Source organism: Acanthochromis polyacanthus, chromosome 17 (genome assembly GCF_021347895.1).
Source record: "Acanthochromis polyacanthus isolate Apoly-LR-REF ecotype Palm Island chromosome 17, KAUST_Apoly_ChrSc, whole genome shotgun sequence".
Taxonomy (NCBI): domain Eukaryota; kingdom Metazoa; phylum Chordata; class Actinopteri; family Pomacentridae; genus Acanthochromis; species Acanthochromis polyacanthus.
The window spans coordinates 411,387-435,038 of NC_067129.1; the positions used below are offsets into that span (position 1 = coordinate 411,387).

Genomic DNA, 23,652 nt, shown 5'->3' on the forward strand with positions numbered 1-23,652 from the left:
GACCTTGAGTGTCTTGAAAGGCGCCTATAAATAAAATGTATTATATTATTATTATATAATATAATAATAAATATATATAATAATATAATATTTAGAGAATATGCATTTTGATGTTTTAGTAGTAAATTATTACTTTTTTCCAACAATTTTAATAGTCATTAACTGCAATTAAACAAAATAGCAAAAATGTGTAAAAAAAAAAAAGTTAATTCTTTTCAAAATTACAGATTAAAATGTTCTTTTTTAGGAAGGATTAGAAGCCGGCTGCAGTGATTTCCTTCCATTCATTCACAAGAGCATTACTGAAAATGAGAATACAGTAAACACTAAATTATTATACAGAATAGTAATAATTTACAGTTAAACTTGTAAAAGGTAAAACATGGCTTTCATATGAAAGAGCCACCATGTCCTTAGAGTTTGTAAAGACAGCAGATAAAAGGAGTAAACTCACAGTGGTTCTAAACTCTGTCTCCAGGTTTGGTGGAGGAGAGGAGGTGGAAGAGGAAGAAGAGGAGGAAGAGGAGGAGGAGGAACAGTGGAGGTGGAGGAGGTGGAGATCGTCAACGTCGTGCAGCAGAAACCGCCACCGGTGATCCAGAAGATCTCCAGGACGGAGGTGAAGACTGAGCTGAAGCAGATCCCTGAGCCCCACCAAGCTGGACACTCGATATTTTGGAGAGCTGCTGGCCGACGTCTACAGGAAGAACTGCGACATCCACACCTGCATCAACGACCACGTGTCCAAGATCGAGGACAGTAAGTTCAGCTCAGGCAGTTAGCTTCAAGTCCTCATCATCACCAAAACACACCAGACCCACTGGAATCATTATATGAAGCACGGTGGTGGCAGCATCATGAAGCATGGTGGAGGCAGCATCATGATTAAAGCACGGTGGAGGCAGCAATCATGATTAAAGCACGGTGGTGGCAGCATCATGATTAAAGCATGGTGGAGGCAGCATCATGATTAAAGCACGGTGGAGGCAGCATCATGATTAAAGCATGGTGGTGGCAGCATCATGATTAAAGCACGGTGGAGGCAGCATCATGATGAAGCACGGTGGTGGCAGCATCATGATTAAAGCATGGTGGAGGCAGCATCATGATTAAAGCACGGTGGAGGCAGCATCATGATGAAGCACGGTGGTGGCAGCATCATGATTAAAGCATGGTGGAGGCAGCATCATGATGTGAAGCATGGTTACAGGTTTCTTGTCTGCTGCTCTACAATAATGCCATTTGAGTTAAATAATTCTAACAATTCTACAGTTTCATTTAAGCAGACGCTTTTGGTCCAAAGCGACGTACAACACAAGCAAGAATTCAGACATAAGGAAAAAACTGTAGTAAGTGCAAAAGTGCTTCAAGTGTCAAAGGTGTTGCCATCAAGTTGCAGAAGAATCGCCAAACCCCCCCCCCCCCCCTTTTTTTAAACTTTGTCAGCGCTAAATAAGTGCTGGGTTTTGGACCACCTGACTTATTCTACTCCTAAGGTGAGTCAGATTAAGTGCCTAGGTGTTCTCTGAACAATTGAGTCTTCAATTGTCTCTTGAAAGTAGAAAGGGACTCAGCAGAACACACAGAGTTTGGTAGATTGTTCCACCATTTGGGAACAACAGAGGAGAAGAGTCTGGTTAGAGATTTGGAGCCGTGCTGGGCTGGAAGCACCAGGCGTCTCTCACATGCAGAGCAAAGTGGGCGTGAAGGGGAGTAGACCTGGATCAGGGAATCCAGGTAGGCTGGGGCCGTTCTTGTAAATGTTTTGTAAGCCAGGAGGAGAGTTTTGAATTTGATTCTGGCTGCAACTTGAAGCCAGTGAAGGGAGATGAAAAGGGGAGTGACATGAGCTCTTTTGGGCTGGTTGAAGACCAGACGTGCTGCTGCATTCTGGATCATCCGCAGAGGTTTGACTGTACATGCAGGGAGACCTGCCAGAAGAGAGTTGCAGTAGTCATGCGTGACATCACAAGAGCCTGAACCAGAAGTTGTGTGGCCTGTTGGGTCAGGAAGGGTCTGATCTTCCTGATGTTTGTAGAGGGCATAATGACAAGATCGAGAAACTGAGGCCACGTGAAACCCTTTAAGGTCAGCTGGTCATCAATCATGACACCCAGGTTTCTGGCTGAGTTTGTGGGCACAAGTAAGGGCTCGAGTGAAGTTGGACACTGATCTGAGGCTGAACAGATGGACAAGCTGGAAACACCATGAGTTCAGTCTTAGACAGATTTCAGCTGAAGGTGCCGTTCCTTCACCCATGTGGAAATCAGCCAGACATGCTGATTATCTGAGCTGAAACTGTTTGTGTCGTCAGGTGGAAAAGAGAGGAAAAGCTGAGTGTCGTCCGCCTAGCAGTGGTAGGAGAAGCCATGGGAGCGGATCACTGCACCAAGTGAGGTGGTGTACAGAGAGAAGAGTAAGGACCAAGCACTGACCCCTGAGGGACCCCTGTTGATAGGACATGTGACCTTGACACCTCCCTCGCCATGTTACTACTGAAGGATCTGCCTGTGAGGTAGGACTTGAACCACAACAGGACAGAACCTGAGATGCCGAGCTCAGAGACTGTGGAGAGGATTTGATGGTTCACGGTGTCAAAGGCAGCAGACAAGTCCAGCAGCAGTAGGACAGAGGACTGACCAGCAGCTCTCGCCAGCCGCAGAGATTCTGTGACGGATAGGAGTGCAGTCTCAGTGGAGTGGTCGCACCTGAAGCCTGACTGAAAAGGGTCAAGTGGGTTGTTGTTCCGCAGATGTTCAGAGACTTGGTTAAATACTGAGCGCTCCAGTATTTGGACAGGAATGGTAGAAGTGAGACTGGCCTGTAGTTTTCAACCTGGCTGGGTTGAGATGAGGCTTTTTGAGGCAGTGGGGGTGACGGGGCTTGTTAAAAGTAGCAGGAAAAATGGCAGTTTCCAGGGAGGAGTTGAAAATGTGCGTGACTGCAGGTTTGATTGTGGGAAAGATGGTCTGCAGGATGCTGGTGGGTATTGGATAAAGAGGACATGTTGTAGGTTTTGAGCTCAGAAGAAGCCTGGAGACCTCATCCTCGCTCAGAGGAGCAAAAGAGCAGAGTGAAGGAGCAGTAGTGGGTTTGAGCTGACTGGCCTGGTCAGGCTCAGAGAACTGGTTGCTGATTGCAGCCACCTTTTCAGTGAAAAGGAGGTAAAGTCTGAATACTGAACATGTTTTTATGTTAAATAATCACAGCTGAACATCAGGTTTAATTGATAATAACGAATATTTTTAAATACAGCCTCAGGTTTTTCGATTTATGCTCGTACCTAGAAAACAGTTTTTTCATACTAATGCTGGTGCAGCATTACATAACGAGCTCTGTGGTTTCCATTACCGGTCTGGTTTTATTGGCGTAGAAGCTTGTAGATTCAAAGACTATGGCATGTCACCACGGGGACAGACTGTGGGTTTGGCGCTCAGAATTAATGTACTGAACGTGTTCCAACAGGTCAGAGTTTCAGATGTTCTCATGTTTCCGCTGAAGAGGAGCTGAAATTAATGTTTACAGAAAAAAGACAAGTTTTCACTCAGAATATACAGGCAACTTTCTTCGTTATTTCTTTCTGTATTTCAGTCTTTATTTCATCTTTATTTCCATCTTACTGCTTGTGTTTCTATATTGTTTTTCCATCTTTCTGTCTTTGTCTTAACATTTTCTTTCTTTCTTTGCTCTTTTTCTGCATCTTTCTTTTTGTCTTTCGGTCTGTTTCTTTCTGTCTTCTGTCCCCTCCCAATATGAACCCACAGTTGTTCTGGATTCTGGAAGCTGCTCTACGTTCTGAACTGTTGTATCTGTGAGCTGATGACACCAGGTAGACGTAAAGTGAGGGTCAGGTGATCTGAGGCGGCCAATGAGAGCCAGAAGCACCTCAGAGCTGCAGTTTCTGAAGGTTTCTGTCCATCAGGTTGACACCCAGCTGATTCATGTGGTGTCATCCAACTGTAAAGTGTGAGTGAGAGAGAGTGACTAAAGATTATAATCCTCTTTAAACTCTTCACCTCCCTGTCAGACACCCATGACACGTGAGTCACTAAATCAGTCAGCAGCTCCCTGAAGCTCCAGCTGATCCCCCATATACAAACTGCTGCTGAGGTTAAGGTGGAGGAAGAACACACTACACTCACAGTGGTGGCAGCATCATGATTAAAGCACGGTGGAGGCAGCATCAATGACATGAAGCATGGTGGAGGCAGCATCATGATATAAAGCACGGTGGTGGCATCATCATGACATGAAGCATGGTTGGAGGCAGCATCATGATATAAAGCATGGTGGAGGCAGTATCATGATTAAACATGGTGGAGGCAGCATCATGAATTAAAGCACGGTGGAGGCAGCATCATGACATGAAGCATGGTGGTGGCAGCATCATGATATAAAGCACGGTGGTGGCAGCATCATGATTAAAGCATGGTGGAGGCAGCATCATGATGAAAGCATGGTGGAGGCAGCATCATGACATGAAGCATGGTGGTGGCATCATCATGACATGAAGCATGGTGGAGGCAGCATCATGATATAAAGCATGGTGGAGGCAGCATCATGATATAAAGCATGGTGGAGGCAGCATCATGTTAAAACACGGTGGTGGCAGCATCATGATTAAAACACGGTGGTGCAGCATCATGACATAAAGCATGGTGGAGCAGCATCATGATATAAAGCACGGTGTGGCATCATCCATGACATGAAGCACGGTGGTGGCAGCATCATGATATAAAGCACGGTGGTGGCATCATCATGACATGAAGCATGGTGGAGGCAGCATCATGATATAAAGCACGGTGGTGGCATCATCATGACATGAAGCATGGTGGAGGCAGCATCATGATATAAAGCACGGTGGGCATCATCATGACATGAAGCATGGTGGTGGTAGTATCATTGTGGAGGCAGCAGGCTAAGACTCTGTGTGGTCAAAATAAATATGCATTTTAAATATAATTCTATATTTATCTTTTCTATCAAAACTAGCTTTATGTTGAATCTACGAAACTAATTACTTTACTAACAGGTAGGCGTGATGTGTTTTATTCCTCTGTGTCACTAAGCTCATTATTGTCCAGCAGCTGTTACAAGAAACGTCAAATTGGGATTTTTGAACACATATTGTGAGTCAAGTTTTAGCTCAGGAGGAGTTTGACCTGAATCAGTATCTGCGTTTCCATTACCCTTAGATATGCACAAAATGTAAACAGTGCAATAAAAAACTGGTAATGGAAACACCTGAATTTCGAAAAAGGACTAAAATGTCGCTAAAAAGTTTTACTCTCTCATGAGGTGGTTTTTCAGACGTTTCGATATTGAGAAATATCGCAAAAGCGCAATGGAAACACTTTTTCTGCAATTATACGTCACCGGACGTGACGTACCTGGTCACATGACCAGTTCTCTTGAGTAAACATGGCGCGGTACGTGTGGACAGAAGAGGAGACCGAGACTTTACTTGCCATTATTCTTGAGAAAAACATTACTGCCATACTAGACAGCAAACAGCAGAGGAATGCAGAGTGTTAGAAGGAGATAGAAACAGGTTTTGGGCGTCCATCTTCCTGCAGTGAAATCTCGCGGGATGATATTTTACGAAAGTTACGATGCTTCTGCCCCAGAACAACCTCAATGGAAACACGTTCAAAGCACAATATACTGTGTCGAAATTTTAGAATATCGCTTTATTTTGTGAAAAACTGTAATGGAAACCCAACTAGTGACAGCCGACCGTTTAAACCCTGGATCAGACCGAAGCAGCTCTGGGTGTGGTTGTTTCTGGGCGTTTATTTACTTGCTGTTATTATTTCATGAGCTGTTGACTCATTTTTCACTCTAATATAAAATCCCACACCTTAATGGAAACCATGAATAGAAGTAGAGAACTATTATAGAGAACTATAGAGAACAATTATATAATAATAAATGAAGATAAACAGAAAAATTAAGCTGAATTTCTTTGATAATCTGGTAATTAATTCAGGAAAAAAACTCAAACACACTATAGATCAGTGGTTCTCAACCCTGTTCCTCAGGACCACTGTCCTGCATGTTTAGATGTTTCCTGCTCCAACACACCTGATTCCACGATCAGCTCGTTATCAGGCTTCTGCAGAGACTTTGATGATGAGATGATCATTTGAATCAGGTGTGTTGGAGCAGGAAGCATCTAGAACATGCCAGGACAGTGGGTCCTGAGGAACAGGGTTGAGAACCACTGCTATAGATGCTTCACTACTTGTACTTTTAATGTGTTTTTATCTCCTGGCTGCCTCTCTTTAACAACAGCCTGCAGTTCAAGCAGAATCCAACCAAAAACAAACGTTGTCATGTTGGCTGCTTTATCACCCTCATGCACAGCACATGAGTTAATTAGTCCTGTTTATATTTGACAGAATCTGGAGAATTCTGAGCCACTTTGACACATTTTGAGGATTTTTTTTGTCTCATTGTGAGAAAGTTTTTAAACCCGGTAACACCCAAATGAAGAAAATTAGCAAAAAAATAACTTAAATAATACAATTATATATATATATATATATATATATATATATATATATATATATAAAATCTTTAAAAACATAAAACTGTTGTATTTGTGCTTCAGTGGGTGTTAGAGGATTTTTCATTTTAGAGAATCTTGGGTCACTTTGTAAATGTTTAGAGTGATTTTGGACGATTCTTTTACCATTTAAATATATTTTTAAACTACTTTGGAAAAGTTTTTGAATCATTTCAGAGAATTTTAAGTCGTTTGGAAACAGTTTTGTCAGAGGAGAGCGTCCTGATTGAATCTGTCCTGTTTCTGTTTTACAGAATTTAGGGATTCGGAGTCATTTCTTTCTGATTTTTAAGTCATTTTTGAACCACTGAAGATTTTTATTTTGGGTTGAGTTTGAGTCATTTTAGATCATTTAAGTATTTTTGTCAGATTTTAATTGATTTGAAGATTTCTGGAGTCTCAGATTTGGTGAATATTTCTGGCAGAAAATGAACAGACCGAGTCCTTCAAAGACCGTTGGGAAGACAGAATCCAACAGTTAATTTGTTTTTACAGATAATTGCTGAATTCTGCACTAACCTGGTCTTAAACGTGACGTCCTCACCTTTAATGAACACGTTCAATTCACAGCACTTTATTTTCCCACGATGATTAAAAAGGGCATAAAGAGCAGAATGAACAGAGACAAAGGAAAAAACAAACAGAACATCAGACAGTAAAACAGACACAAGTTCTAAAATTTAAAAAATAAAGTTCTATAATTTGAAACAAATTCTCATAATTAAAAAAAATCGATAATTTAAAAAGTTCAATCAGTATATACTTTATTGTCCCACTTGGGGAAATTTGTGTTGGACTTAAAGCTGTGCTACCCAGTACTTGCACAAAAAACACATAAAAACAATATTGTGCATAAAAACACATAAAAGCAGTATTGCACATAAAACACATTATAACAAAAAACAAAAAAACAACAGTATTTCTATAATGTAAAGACAAATTTGAATGATTTAGAAATGATTGTCATGTCAATAAAGCGCTCTGTGCTTCACTCTAAGGCTGAGAACAGGTTTTTATCCACTCCCTCTGACTCACTGAGGCCCGCTTTACTTTGGATTTACCAACACATCCGTCAGCCTGCAGACACACGCCTCTCTTCACTTTCTCTCTTCCCGTCCTTCAAACACCCGTCAGGTTTCTCATGTTTGCTTTTTGCTCTGTGTTTCAGGAAACACCTGCTGGATCCCAGCAACGACTACAAGGTGAGAAACAAACCCAGAGCTGCTGTCTGATGGATCCGTCTGGACTGCAGACACATCTGTGGCCAAAAGCAGAGAAAAACTGGAAAGAACACGCATACGAGGCGTGTTTTATACATTAATGTTAAAAACACACATATGAGGCGTGTTTTATGAACAATATAAATTAATATATAAAATACTAGAAAAGCACTCACAAAATTCCATCATTATTTATTATGGAAAAAAATCATTTATTAATAATAAAAATGACTGGATATCACTAAAATATCAACTAAATAACGTCTGAATTTAACACCAACCACCTTCTAATGAGCTAAACAATAATAAAATGAGCTGATTCAGGAATAGTTGGATTGTGTCCTTTTATTAAGTGGAGATAATCAGGACATAGTTCTTTTTTGGGAATATATCAGATTTTATATGGAAAATAACAAATTAAATCACTTTCCACTAAGTTCCCCGTTCCAAAAAACTCCTCTCCAGAAAGTGTGTTAATTCCAGATCACATGACCTGCTCCACATGATGTCATTTCCTTCTGAGAAAAGACTGGAAGACTCCAAGGCTTTCTGACTTATTTCATATAAAGTAGTCAACAGGTTTACTACAGTATCTGTAGAAAATCAGTTGTATATCTAATATTTAGAAGGATCTTTCTCTAAAACGCCGTGTGGTGTTTGGTTATTTTAGGTTGATTTTAGGCCTGAAAACAGCAGAAATGTCGACTATGACTATTTTATATTGACTCCTCCAGAACGACTTGAAAATGATCCATAACTGTGGAAAATTAGTCGAGAATGACATGAAATTTGTCCTACATGACTCTAAAATTATCCCAAAGACTCAAAAATGATCCAAAATTGACGAGAAAAAGGTCCCATGCTGACATAGAACATATTTAATACTTCAAGACAATTGTCCAAAATGACTTATGTGTCCTAAATGACGAGAAAATTGCCCAGAATTACAGGAAATTAGTTCAGAATGACTCAAAAATCAGGTTTACCACAATATCTCTGTGAATAACTTTTAACTTCAGTTTTACTCAGTTGATCTTTCTCTAAAACGCCATGCGGTGTTTGGGGATTTTAGGTTGATTTTAGGCCTGAAAACAGCAGAAATGTCGACTATGATACAGAAAGTCCTGCAGTTCTATACTGACTGGTGGATCTGTAGAAGGATATTTATTTGGCCGTGTTTCTAGGTGAAGTGAATTTAAACTAAGAAGTCGATGAACTCTAAAGAAATTGATGCAATCATTGATTTTCATTGTGTGTGAGATATTTTCTCATAAGTGCTACAAAAGTCATTTCTTCATCTTGTATTTTCCATGACATGATTTTATTCCTTGGAGCGTTTGCTTTGTGTCTGAGTTCAGGTGGAGAAGGAGGAGGTGGAGGCTTTGATTCCTAAAGGAGCCACTGAACTGACCAAACAACAGATGCGTTACCTGCTGCAGGTGAGCTACGGCATCATTCCAGTCAGACACTGAATCAATCTTCAGTCTGATTAGAACAAACTGCCATGTTGACTGAAATACTGCATTAATACACATTATCTGTCATGTGACGCAGCCTGCACGTTTATAGAACCTTTATCTTCATATTGAATCTTAAAAACACACGATAGAAATGTCACAAAGATGTTTAAACATTTTGCAAACGTCCTCCACCTCCTTCTTGGCTTTTTGTCATTTTTGTTGTTTGTAAACGCTTCTTTTCATTTTTTCTTTCTGCTTCAACTGTAACAATTTATGTCAACTTCCAGAACATGAACACTTTGATAAATGGTTTAAAACGTGTGTGAATGGGTGAATGTGTGAATGTGTGTGTGAATGTGTGAATGTGTGAATGTGTGTGTGAATGTGTGAATGTGTGAATGTGTGAATATGTGAATGTGTGAATGTGTGTGTGAATGTGTGAATGTGTGTGTGAATGTGTGAATGTGTGAATGTGTGTGTGAATGTGTGAATGTGTGTGTGAATGTGTGAATGTGTGTGTGAATGTGTGAATGTGTGTGTGAATGTGTGTGTGAATGTGTGAATGGTGTGAATGTGTGTGTGAATGTGTGAATGTGTGAATGTGTGTGTGAATGTGTGAATGTGTGTGTGAATGTGTGAATGTGTGAATGTGTGAATGTGTGTGTGAATGTGTGAATGTGTGTGTGAATGTGTGAATGTGTGTGTGAATGTGTGAATGTGTGAATGTGTGTGTGAATGTGTGAATGTGTGTGTGAATGTGTGAATGTGTGTGTGAATGTGTGAATGTGTGAATGGGTGAATGTGTGTGTGAATATGTGAATGTGTGTGTGAATGTGTGAATATGTGAATGTGTGTGTGAATGTGAATGTGTGTGTGAATGTGTGAATGTGTGAATGTGTGAATGGATGAATGTGTGTGTGAATGTGTGAATATGTGTGTGAATGTGTGAATGGATGAATGTGTGTGTGAATGTGTGTGTGAATGTGTGTGTGAATGTGTGAATGGATGAATGTGTGAATGTGTGAATGTGTGTGTGAATGTGTGAATGGATGAATGTGTGAATGTGTGAATGTGTGAATGTGTGAATGGATGAATGTGTGAATGTGTGAATGTGTGTGTGAATGTGTGTGTGAATGTGTGAATGGATGAATGTGTGAATGTGTGAATGTGTGTGTGAATGTGTGTGTGAATGTGTGAATGGATGAATGTGTGAATGTGTGAATGTGTGTGTGAATGTGTGTGTGAATGTGTGAATGGATGAATGTGTGTGTGAATGTGTGTGTGAATGTGTGTGCGAATGTGTGAATGTGTGAATGTGTGAATGTGTGAATGTGTGAATGTGTGTGTGAATGTGTGAATGGATGAATGTGTGTGTGAATGTGTGAATGTGTGTGTGAATGTGTGAATGGATGAATGTGTGTGTGAATGTGTGAATGTGTGTGTGAATGTGTGAATGTGTGAATGTGTGAATGTGTGAATGTGTGTGTGAATGTGTGAATGGATGAATGTGTGAATGTGTGAATGTGTGTGTGAATGTGTGAATGGGTGTGTGAATGTGTGAATGTGTGAATGTGTGTGTGAATGTGTGAATGTGTGAATGGATGAATGTGACGTATCATGTAAAGCCTTTGGGTACCTTTCAGGAAAAGCGCTGCATAAATACAGACCATTTTCCTTAAACACGCTGTGATTCCAACCGTTTGTGTTTCAAAAGTAAGTCTGATGTTTTAAACGGTTCAAAATGTTTATCTACTGTTACGTCATTCCTAATAACCACCTGTTGCTGCTTGTTTAACAGTAAATAATGACTAACGCAGCTGTAATTACACATAATGACCTACATGCACGCGCATGAACAAACCCTTTGTAGTGTTTCAAAGTATTTATCTGTTCAGACTCACATAGACTTACTGTTCAGGGTTAAAACTGTACATTTATCTTATTTATTGGCATGAACTCAGCGCATAAAAGTGTGCTTGTTGTGTATTTTATTGTGTGTTTGTTAGAAGGCATTTATTTCACGTCTTTATCTGAGAGTGGTTACTGGGATGTAGGACAGTCATTATTTGACTCTAAAGTTGTTTTTGTGTTTCAGACTCGTCTCACTGCAGATAAAAGCATGCGTCTGCTGCTGTCCACCTTCAGCAGTCTGAGAGAGGAGCTCCTCCACATGTCTGAGGACCTCAGGGTAAGACCTCAGACCATCAGAGAAACACACGAGGGAAAATACTTCAGGCTGTAGAAAGTGATTTGGGACCAGTACTCCTCCTAAAACAGCACACAGAGCAAATCCATTCAGTCATCTCCATAAAAATAAAATTCTGCTGCGATAAAAACAAACACCAAAGCAGGTGAGGGAAAGGTAAATTGTCTTAAATCTAAGTGATCCTCTGCGGTGAGAGCAGATCAGTCTGAGGGAGGATCCAACCGCTGCTTCCAGCTGTAGTTTCCATTACATTATATTACATACAAAGAGACACAACATCACCACAAACACACTCAACTTCACGAGAAAAAGATCGGAGATGACCAAACAGACCCACGACCACAAAGAGACAGAAAACAAGAAACAGAAAACAACCACAAATAGAGACAGGATGAACCCCAAGAGACAGAAAACAACCATGAAAAGATGCAAAACAAACTAAAAACGAAATTTAAAGACAGGATGGACCACAAAGAGGCACAAAAATGACGGCAAAGTGACACAAAATCACCACAAATGCACTCAAATTCACCACACAGAGACACACAATAACAATAGAGACAGAAAATGACCACAGAGAGGCACAAAGACACAAAACCACCACAAATACACACAACTTGAGCTAAAACAGATAATGACTAAACAGAGGAACATAATGACCAAAAACAGACACAAAATGACAAAAGATAGATCCAAAACCACCACAAAGAGAGAAAGAGACAGAAAACAACCATAAAACAATGCAAAAAACTCCGAAACAGAGACACAAAATGACCACAAATACACACAGATCGGCCAAACAGAGACACAAAATGACCACAAATACACACAGATCGGCCAAACAGAGACACAAAATGACCACAAATACACACAGATCGGCCAAACAGAGACACAAAATGACCACAAATACACACAGATCGGCCAAACAGACGCACCAAAATGACAAAAGACATTAAAAATGGTACAAAACAGGCAAGAAGGACAGAAAACAACCATAAAAAGAGGAAAAACCCTTAAAACAGACATGAACTCAACAGGGTGGATTTCAGACAGGTGAGCCGTTTATCAGGTAAACCAGGAAAAAGCTGTGAAAGACTCGACTTCTACAGACTGACGGAGGTTTAACGTCACATTTCCCTCGTCTGAAGATCTTTAGAGACGCTGACAGAGTTTCCCATCAGAGCTTCTCAGAGTCTGGGTTCAGTCAGCAGGTTTCCCTCAGACCTGTTGGTCGTCTCTCATTTATCTGAACTGAAGCTCTAAAACAAACCGGTTTGACTCTGAACTAAATCATTAGTGGTTGGAAGGAACTCATTATGAAGCAAACATCTTCTAAGCTGGCAGAGGTGTCAGAAAACACCATGATGTCATCAGAAGAACAAAGAAACCTCCAGCTGTTCATCGGCAGCTTCTCATAGAAGGAAGGAAGAAATATTTGCATATTTCACTCCTGTTCAAATAAAACAAGTACAAACAGGAATACTTTGTTCACTTCAACCATATATTTAAACTTTTTACAGAAGTATTTAAGTATCTAAAGAGCAAAAACTACTGCTGAAGTATTTAAAGTTGTAGTACACCAAGTTGATTCCAGTTTGAAGTTTTTATATCTAATCTGTAAAATAACTAATATTATATTATATAAAGCAGGAAGTGAAAAATACAACATCTCTGTGTAAAATGTAAAAATAGAGTCAAAAGGGCCATAAATACTGAAATACTACTGCCTTATTTGCCAATTTTTAACTTCGTGCTCAGATATTATATTCAAGTAAAACTGCAACAAAAACATACTTTTACGAGTAGAAATCCTGTATTTTCATTGAAAAGTGCTCTAATTGTACTAAGTAGTACCATTTTAATTATTTATAGACTGAGCTGAATGGGAGCTGATTACTGCAGCTACCAAAGCAGTAAAAAGGAGAATATTTCTGTATAAAATGCAGTAGATAGAAGTATAATGGGCATTAAATACCACACTGTAATACTACAATACAGTAATTGTACAAACAGTCATTTCTACCATGTGTACGGTATTAAACTTTTTATTGTTGGTACTGAAATTTTTACTACTTAAAGTATCTTAAAATATCCAAAGAACAAATACTAATACTGAACAAGTAGTGCCATTTTAACGTTGTAGTATTAGTACTTTAATCTGAAAGACAACTAAAAGACGACAAAAAGTAGAATATTTCTCTATATAATTCATTAAAATACAAGTATAAAGGAAATAAATTACTGTGATACTGCTATAAACTTCTACTGTGTACCTTAATGTTTTGGTGTTACCAGTAGAAATCCTGCAGAATCATCAACGTATACGAACAAATACTAATACTAATACTGAGTAAGTAGTACCCTTTTTATGTTAATTAACGTTTTACGCAGTAATCTGCAGGTAACCAGTAAATAACTGTAGAAGGAAAGAGATTACCAGAAAACAGGAGAATATTTAGTATCTATAACAGTTACTTTAAAACTATTTCTGCATGATATATTTAATAAATAAACTTTAAAATCTTGGTATTGTCTTTTTTGTTTGGCTTTTTTAATTGTTAACTTTGCATTTGAAGTCCCTTACAGTCAGATATAAACCCTTTAAACACACATCTGGATGGTTGCAGAAACAGCGTTTGATTCTTTTAGATCAATAACAGCAGAAATAAAATAAAAACTGCAGCAGGTTGGAGCAGTTTGTCCTCACAGCAGCTTCATTCCAGAGATAATAACAGATCGTTAGAGCCGTGTTAACGAGGTGGAGGCAGTCTGAGGTCTGCTGGGATTCCTCAGAGAAAACCGTGAACATGTCAGAGAGACGGAGCAAAAGTGGAGCTATGAACAGGATTTTATCCAGCTCTGCTGCCGTTTCTGCCCCATTCTACACTGAGAACGGAGAACAAATGAAGAAATGAGCTGAATTCTTGTGGCTAACGTGGAGGATTTGTGTCCACAGCGTCTAGAGGGAGAGAAGGAGTCTCTGGAGAGAGATCTGAGCTTCAAAGCCGACCAGGCCCGACAGTACGACTGTCTGCTGGAGGCCGTGAGAGAAAACAACCGACAGCTGCAGGTAACTTCCTGTTTCTGTGTCCGACTGCAGCAGATCGTGTTCCTCACAGCCTCCAACCGCCTCCTAAGGCTTTAGATGGTTCAGTTTAGCACCTCAGGAACATGTCTATTTTAGTGGTTTCTAATCCTATAAAATGCAGATTTATGTTGTTTTTCCATCTCACATCATCAGGGACCTTCTGCTCGACCATCTTGGATTCATCTGACATTTTTATAGCTCAAACTTTAGATATCTATAAAGATAACTGTGAAATCTTGGATTGATATATCAAATATTTTCCCAAATTATTCAATCTTGCCTTTTTCATACGTTGAATGTGAGGATGTTTGAACGGCAATAGCTCAGGAAATATTGAAGATAGAAGCTTGAAATATTGATGTTATTGATTCATAAGTTGCAATATTTCATGAGTAGATTAAATATTCTCTGATTCTGAGTAGAAATATTAAGAAAAAGCAAAACATTCCAGAAAAGTCCCATCTTTGAGCTCATATTCACAAAAAACTGACCTGCTGAGGGATGAACTCTGGTGTAAAAATCAGATGGAAGTCTTTCTGTTTAATGTTGTACCTTTTGACTCTTTTTAAATAAACTGACAGTAATAAAAATAATGACATATTTAGCTGCACGTCACAATAATACAGAAGAAAACTTATAGAATACTTCTAAATATGGAATATTTGCTGCTAAAAATGTAATTGAAGCTGTTGTCGTTGAGGTTTCATAACTGATTGAGTGGGTTTGATGAGCTGTAGCACAAAAACAAACATATTAATGAAAAACCTGATTGGATCTCATAAAATACGTAATACTGCAACCTAAAATATGACAGATATCTTTATAAGTATATTTTACACTATAAAACTTTCACACAATCAGAAATGGATGAGCAGAAACGGTTAAATCTGATGATTTCAGTGAATACAGTGAAGTTTGAGGGAAGTCTTCAGATCTGGGACAAATATCCATCTGGACTCCAGAATGAACGGAGTGATCACAAAACTCTAGAATTGATCTGCTAAATATGACAGGATAAAATGATGAAGGGATGACGTTTTCTATGGATAATAAAGTGCATATTGGTGTGCAGCTGTGAGACGTTAATTCTGGTTTCTGTCAGTTAGAACATGTGGAACCAGTAAAGTCCAAAGTCAGACTGTTCATGGCTTCATGTGTAGAACGTTAAATGTCCTTAATGATCCTTCATAAACTGTGTGCTCAAAGCTACAATAAGAATATCTGGCTGAAGTTGCAGCAAGAAGTCAGAATAAAAACTGTGATAAATGTCCAGAACTGTTTGGATAATAGTTCTAGTTCTTTTTTAAAATCCAGAATAGATTTGGCTAAGGTGGATTTGATAAGAACCTGTGTGATCTCTGGACTTATTTCTGGTGTTGTTGTTTTGTTCATGAATCTTAACGATGATGTTTGAGTTATTTAGTTTTATTACTGACCAGAAAGACTGACAAAACTATGAAAAAGAGAGCTGTAAAAGGATTTGTTTTCTATTCCTAGTAGTGTTATCAGCTGTAATGTGGCTGCTGAATAATAAAAATAAAGTTTGGCATTACAGAGAGACAGAAGTGCCCTTGTAATCAGAAGTATATATATTCAACATAGTTTGACTAAAGTTTGAACATTATAACCGTCATGAATGCAGGATCTACTGCAGAGCTGCATCATGGTGAAGTTCTTAGTGAGGACAGCAGAGTTATGATGAGAACTTTGTCTGCAGACGTCTCTGAAGGAAACCAGCGCCGCCCAGCGTTCCCTGGAGAGTCAGCTGATGACCAGCAGAAACACCGACTCCACCCGCGACTTCAAGGTCAAAGAGCTGGAGGGAAGGCTGAGAGCTCTGGAGAAGGAGAACGAGATGCTGCGACAGAAGGTACAACGCTCTCTGCTCACAAGTCTCTGATTTAATGGTGGGGCAGCTAATGTTGGCAAGCAGAGAGCATCATGGGAGCTCAGCTAACAACAGGCCACCATGACAAAGACTTCTATGGCAGTTCATGGCTTCTTCTCAAATATTCAATACAAGAAGAAACTTTAGGAAAGTGCCCCAATGATTAAATAGTCAGAGACAGTTCTACCATAACTGGTCTGTACTCATGGTTAAAGTGACTCCACCAGCATGATCACTTCTTCATGAGTATTATTGATTAATGGATTATTGATTGATTTACTATCTTTCCATTTGATCTGCCGACTTTTGGTTAAGAAAACGGTTTAACAATTTCACCCCATTCAAAGTGAAACTTCAAAGAACAGCAGAGTAGAGAACAAAAGTTGACCTTAACCAAGAACACTCTACCTACAGTCAAGCATGGAGGTGGCAGTATCATGCTGTGGTTGGTACCAGTGGAACCTCACACAATACCAGCTGAATGATGAAGGAGGAGAATTACCTCCATACTCTTCAGGAAAACCTAAACTCATCAGCCAGAAGGTTGGGTCTTGGACACCGTTTGGTTCCAACAATTTAACGATCCCAAACACTCATCAGAAATAGTAAAAACTGGTTAAATCAGACTGAAGATTCTAGATTGGTTTCTGCAAAGTCCTAACTTACACCCCATCAAGAACCTGAAGACTGTGATGAAGAAAGGAGTCAAAAGTCCAACCAGAAGCTGGTCAACAGCCACCAGAAGTACCTGGTTGAGGTAAAAGTGGTCAAAGGATCAAATAAAAGCATTGCTGTGTATTTTAGACCCAGGAGGTTTTGTCTTATTTCCAGAAGACCTTTAACAAATCTATGAAAGAACCTAAATTCATGATTGTTTTTGTGACAAAGATGCACGTTTCAATGATTACATCAAATCCAGAGTTACACGAGTCACTGGAAACTCCAGACTGCCATGATGTTTTCATGACTGTAAATACAAGATCAAGTCAAACAACGCTCTAGGAATTTTAGAAAAAGTGTTCTAGATCCACACCACAATTTAACGGGTTCTTACTGCGTTTGGGCGCCACTTCTGTTCTGGGTTTCATAAATCTCAGCTGGTAGTTTAGACAGACAGACATTGGCAGAAGAAAAACTCATCATTTTGGCTTCTGTAACCCGGTGCAGGCAGACTTCTGTTAAAACAACAACGTGTTGCATTTCTGTTTACAGCATTTGTCTTGTTCAACTACAGTCAGTCAAGAAGACTCTTCCACAGAAAGCCGTTACATCAGAAAGCAAACATCCTAGTTTCTGTTTTACAGCGTTGCTGTTCTAACTGTTCACTGCTTCACTGAATCTGTCTTTCCTGTCAATCCGTCGGTCAGCTGGCGGGTCAGGCCAGCAGCTCCACCCTGCAGGTGAAAACAGAGGAACTGTCACGTCAATACGACGACCAGCTGAACGCCATGCGACAGGAGAAGGACCAGGAGATCCAGAGGCTGAGGGTAAGGAGCTCCACCAGAACCAGAACCACAACAAGGGATCTATGAATGTAGTTTTCTGATAATAAGGGGCGTTTCAGTGGATTTGCTTTATTATTGCTGTTGGTGGAGAGAAAAAAAAACTTTGAAAATCTAAAAGCTCAGTTTCCTACATTAGAAAACTGTTAGAGAACGATAAAGACTAAAGACAGAGTGAATACTATGAAGAACTACTGCATATATTTCCAAAGAGTTTTGAACAATTATTATCTCTAGAAGATAAATCCTCATAACTTAGAGTTGTTTGGTTTCAGTCCCACCACTGGCTCCATATTTCATCTGGTTCTATGCTTTTTATTGAATAAATTCTTAGAACTCTACTTACATGATCGTCATTCCTGCCCTACGTTAAAGCTCCAGAGTAGTTTCAGTTCCTAAAATACGGCATCATGAAGCTGCTTCCACGCTCCAGAATCACGTTTACCTGGAATTTCATCATGAAACTCATTCATTACCTGTTTCACAAACTGTTTGGACCAACTTGCCTTCATCAGAACCTGAGTTTGAGATTATAAGCAAGATTAAAAACATTGCAGGTTTTTTTTAGTGGACATCCTGATTCCTGCACAGATTGCAGAGTTCAGTTCAGTTTACCCTCATTCAGACATGCAAAAACATAAGAATAAATAACAGTTTGCCATAAAATGTAAGACCGACGAGCCCTGAAGCCTTTCTGACTGCGATTGTGGTCAATATTAATGTATATACATATATATATATATATAATTTCCCTTTGGGGATTAATAAAGTTATTGTATTATAAAAGGGAAAGCTCTTAACGAACACCTCATTCATGTGAAATGCTGTCATTTGCTTAAACTCTGCTTATGGCCTCCAGTCCCAGATAACGAAGATCCAGACGGAGATCACCACGACGCGCTCATCCTCAGACAACAGCCTCCAGCTGAAGATCTCTGAGCTTCTGGCCATGTTGGAGCAGCGTCAGACCGTCATCACCCGGCAGGAGGAGGTCAGAACCCAACAAATTAGATAAATTCTGTCCCAACACTGGTTTCACTCAACTCTCCTGCCGTAGACAGATAAATGATGTCCCAACACTGAGAGACCCTGGCTCTGGTAGCTTAAATTCATCCCAAAAGATCCAAACTGGACAGATTTTAATCCTATTTTGTTCTAAGATTGGAGACTGAATAGCAGTTTGTGTAAAATGGTTTGTTTTCTAAAGGATTTCTTTCCAAATTGAAATCAGAATTGCAAACCAAACGCTCTCTTTGAACGTTGGACAGAATGAGACGTCTGCTGTCTCTGAAGTCCATGGTGAAGCTGCAGAAGAACAGCTGAAGGAGTCAGAACAGGAAACATGGCAGGAGCTCTGGGACCAGAGCATCTCTGCACAGGTGTAAAGGGAATAACAGTCATATTTAAAAGCTTTTCTTACACCTGGCGTTTACCACAGTAAAGGTAACTTCCTGTTTGTCAGCAGGTGTTAAACCAGGGATCTCTGAGCAACACACTAAAGCCTAAAATAAATGTCTAGCTGGATTTCCTTTCTAAGTCTATCAGGAATATAAATATATAATAGCTGGGGTTTGGTTCAGGTTTTGTTTGGGTACGTTTTTAGGTTTTTAGTTGGTGTAGTCTTGGAACTTTTTCATCACATCTCGTTATGGATTCATTCACTCATTGCTGTGGTCATGTTGCTTTGACAGAAATAAATCTGACACAAGAAAGTTTCAGGAAAAGATCTTCATACTGAACAGCATAGATGGAACCAAATGATAGAAAAAATACTTTAAATGTCCTGGTTAGTCAGCGGTGATCTGAAGCAGACCGTCTCTGGTAGGATCATTTTAAAGGGGAATTCTTTAGCTTTAGTCATTATTTCTATCACTTATTACAAACATTATATTCACACATTTTATAGCTGAGATGTGGGAACATGGAAATATTTCTAAAATCTTGATTGTTCAATTCAGTTTTCTCTGTGAAATTGGTGACTTGCCTATAAATATAAACTAATTAGCCAGACTCATGTCATGCTTTCAGTAATTCCAGCCACAGCTAAGCCACTGTGAATGAACATCTGGAACGTCTGCGTCTGTTTAGCGCCTCTCTGAGACCATCTGTTGGTTTTTTTCCTTCATTTGTTTTCACCCTTCAGGTCCGACTGCATTCTGGGTTTCTTTTAGCGTCTAGCTGCCAGTTAACTGAACCTCAGGAATGTTTTTGTCCCTTCAGGCTGCTGGCATCACATTCCTTTTCTACTTTCTCATACGAACGAACAGAAGCAGCAGGACACAGTTTAGCTTCAGGTTAACGTTCAATGAAGTTATTTTAAAAAACAACACAAAAAAGAAAGGAAGAAATGAAGCGGAAATACCGACAGATACAAAAGCTTCTTCTACAGTGATGACAGTTAAATTATTATTTAGCTGTTGGATGATCTGAGCCAGTTTTCAGTACGACTCTGAAGCACAAAAATACTAAATACTGCTGAGTGAACTGCACGTGAATAAGTCATACCTGTTAACTCTGTTTCTCAGGAGATCAAAAAACTGATGCAGGAAAGAAACGACAGCTCCAAGAACGTCACCAAGACCATCATCACCAAGAGGTACGACTCCCAGAAATGATAAATCCATGAACCAATTAGCTGCTGGATGGAGAATTCATCTTAAAACGTTTGATGGTTTCAGCTTCATAAGTATGAGAATTACATGTTTATGTCTGCTTAAAATGACCAGAAAGTGAATATTTCCTTTGTTTTTTGGCTGTTTTTGCAAAAGAGCAGTTAAATTCTATAACTCCATCAGTTTCTGAACTTCTTTTGTCACATTTTCACCTCATTTTTCACCACAATATAAAATGTTTGGAAGCAGCACAGCCACAGCTGAAAGCAGAGAGAATCAGAATAATAAAGTTGTACTGCCATAAATTACATAAAAAGTGGATTTTTTTGGATTATTGAAATCTAACAAACCTTCCAAATGTCCACAGACGTTTCCAATACTGTTAAAAAAACATACTAAAGATATACTACTGCTTACTTTTTAAATTAGTTTTCATATTTGAAACACTGCCTGCGGTTCATCTGAAAACTTTCTGTATTTTTCCCCATGGACTGTTGGTGGCTGCTGGGTCAGTATTAACTTCACAGATGCTCTGAATAACACAGAAGTTTTTGCTTTTTACAGAATCTAGAAGGAGTGAACGGTTTATTTTTGGCAAAGTTTTAAAACGAGGCATTGAGATTTGGTTCCAGACTTACGGGAACATCACACATGATCAGTTCAAGGACGTCTGGATGTTAAATATCAGTGACATCATTATCATTATTATTATTATTATTATTTATTATATTATTTATTATTTTAAAGATAACAAACCCTTTAAACCAGCCGGCGGGGCTTTTGGGGGTTCAGAGGGTTACAGGTGTTATCTTGAATTTGGTAAAATCGCTGTGAGCATTTTCATTTACAGTATTTATGTTGTTTTGACATTTTAAAGACGAGCAGATTAACTGATAACGAAAAGAGTAACTAACACTACACATTCAGGTTTAGCGGGTGTGAGCTTTTTAAAACACAAAATATTAAAAAGAATTAAAACTTAAAACTGTAATTGAAATAATAAAAGTTTTTCCCAAAATAATAAAAGCTAAATTATGAAAATGAGTAAAGAAAGAGCTGAAAAACAACATGAAAGTGTCCACTTTGTATTAATAGATGACAATAATCCCTCCTCTGCGTGTTCTTACCGTGTGATTCCAGGTACAGGAACCAGTATCCCATCCTCGGGCTGCTCAGCGACGACTACCAGGTGACCTCACCGGTCAAAGAAGCCAAAACCATCGTCATCGAGAGAACCGGGGAGATAATCAAACAGGTAAACGCTGCAGAGAAGACAGGAAGAGACAGAGTTTAGGATAAAATATTAGCAACGAAGAGCCGGCGGGGTTCACGTCTGACTCCATAAAACGGTAAAAAGTCGGTTCTGCTGCCTGTAAGAGGCGTTAACGATGAACAGCCATCAAGGCCGGACGCTAAATTCTGTGTGACGACGTTCACAGAGACACAGAACGTTCCACACCGACATAAAGACGCTCAGAGGAGTAGTTTGGAGAAGCATTTCTGGAAAATATCCACCTGAGGCTTGGTTTTCAACAGAAGTTCAGTATTTATTAGATTTACAACGTGAATTATAAACGTGAGGTATAAACAGTGAAAAGGAGTAGAATGGAGCACTTTAACATGTCTGTAGATGAAGCCGGACTTTCCTCAGGTTGTATTTAAACAGAGCTCTGTGTCCTGCAGAAACAGGCTAGAAGACGTCTTCATGTCTTTACACCGAGCTGGAAATATGCGACTGATCAGGAGAGAGGTTTTCCAGAAAGCCGGGTAGTCGACTCCTTCAGTTTAAACTGGATTTAACCTCAACTCTGAGTTTAACAGAACAACCCAGATGAAGCAGTTTTCACTAATTCAGGTCTTCTTTGTGTAAATCGGCTCAATAAAAACTAAAACCTCAGTCAGAGATGGAAGGTGTTACATGTCAAGAAGGTGCTTTTTAACTTTCTGCTTCAAAAAGAGGTGTTTGATGTGATTCTTCTTCTGCTCTAAATGAACCAGTGGAGTTCAGCTGCTTCAGTCTACGTTGTTTTAACGGAGAACAATGAAGAACATAAAAATTATAATGGAAAGTTTGATGTTTGGAGCCACCTGGAGGTCAGAATGTGCCGCTGCAGGCAGTTAAATTCAGGACGAAATGACTCTAAAAGGATCCATTTTCAGGATTTAGTGTCCTCCAGCAGTGAGGTGCAGATTTCAACCTTCACCTCTTTTCCAAACATGCAGGAGATCAAAAAGCAAAAGTTTGGATTGTCTGTTCTGGGCTTCTGTAGAAACATGGAGCTCCTTCTGTAGTTAGAAAAAGATTCTGGATGGATCTGTTCTGACGTAAACGTAGTTAGGATTTTTATGTTTTTGTACAAACCCAAACATAAAAAATGCAAAAACAAAACCACACCTTTCTATTTTTAGTTTAATTTTTTTCTATATTTGTTTTTTTTTTTCCATTTTATTTATTTGCATATTTTTCACTATATTTTTCTATATTTAGGTCATACAGGGTTAAGCAGCTTTATCATATTTGGGATCTTTTATATCATCATCATATTTTAGTATTGAGAAGCTAAAGTTTAAAAGGGAAAATCTACTTAAAGTGAAAGACTTTCAGTTTGTATTTAACTGTAATATTTTAAAATCGGAGCAGTAGGACCCAGATGATTTGATCTGGCTTCTTCAGTTCTTAAACTAGTTTGGAGAATACGTGGGACTCTCCAAACTACTTTTAGAACTGTAGAAGCCGCTCAGATGAGAGGCGAAACATCTTCAAGATCACAAGAATAAGTCCAGTTGCCTGAACTAAACCCTTCACCTTAAGATGACCTGGATGAATGAGAACCTTCACAGACAGCCGGGTACTACAGCTAATCTACATTTACTAACCACCTTCTTTTTCTGCCTTGTCAGTTAATAGAATTTTATCTGGTCAAAGGTCAAAAAGGTCTAAAAGGTTCTTTATTGTCGTATCATTCCACATTTGCACATGAAACAATACGAAATTGGACCCTGGTCCCGGTTTCAACCATCAAAACAACATAAAAACACTTTCATAAAGACAACATTACATACATACAATAGTATGGGTTATTAGGGTTAAATTATTGGCAGTGATTA

The 23,652-nt window shown here is 39.2% G+C and overlaps 2 protein-coding genes across 2 annotated transcripts in view; one reads left to right on the plus strand and one right to left on the minus strand.

Moving 5' to 3' along the window:
- Positions 1-23,652, minus strand: part of LOC127530597 (uncharacterized) — a 155,070-nt gene that overhangs the window by 35,051 nt on the left and 96,367 nt on the right. The window lies entirely within an intron of this gene.
- Positions 1-23,652, plus strand: part of pof1b (POF1B actin binding protein) — a 52,234-nt gene that overhangs the window by 23,305 nt on the left and 5,277 nt on the right. The window contains 11 exon segments of the mRNA XM_051937884.1: positions 479-649; positions 651-763; positions 7,737-7,770; positions 9,147-9,227; positions 11,344-11,436; positions 14,411-14,524; positions 16,260-16,412; positions 17,798-17,917; positions 18,792-18,923; positions 20,458-20,528; positions 21,685-21,799. Coding sequence (XP_051793844.1) covers positions 479-649; positions 651-763; positions 7,737-7,770; positions 9,147-9,227; positions 11,344-11,436; positions 14,411-14,524; positions 16,260-16,412; positions 17,798-17,917; positions 18,792-18,923; positions 20,458-20,528; positions 21,685-21,799 — 1,197 coding nt within the window.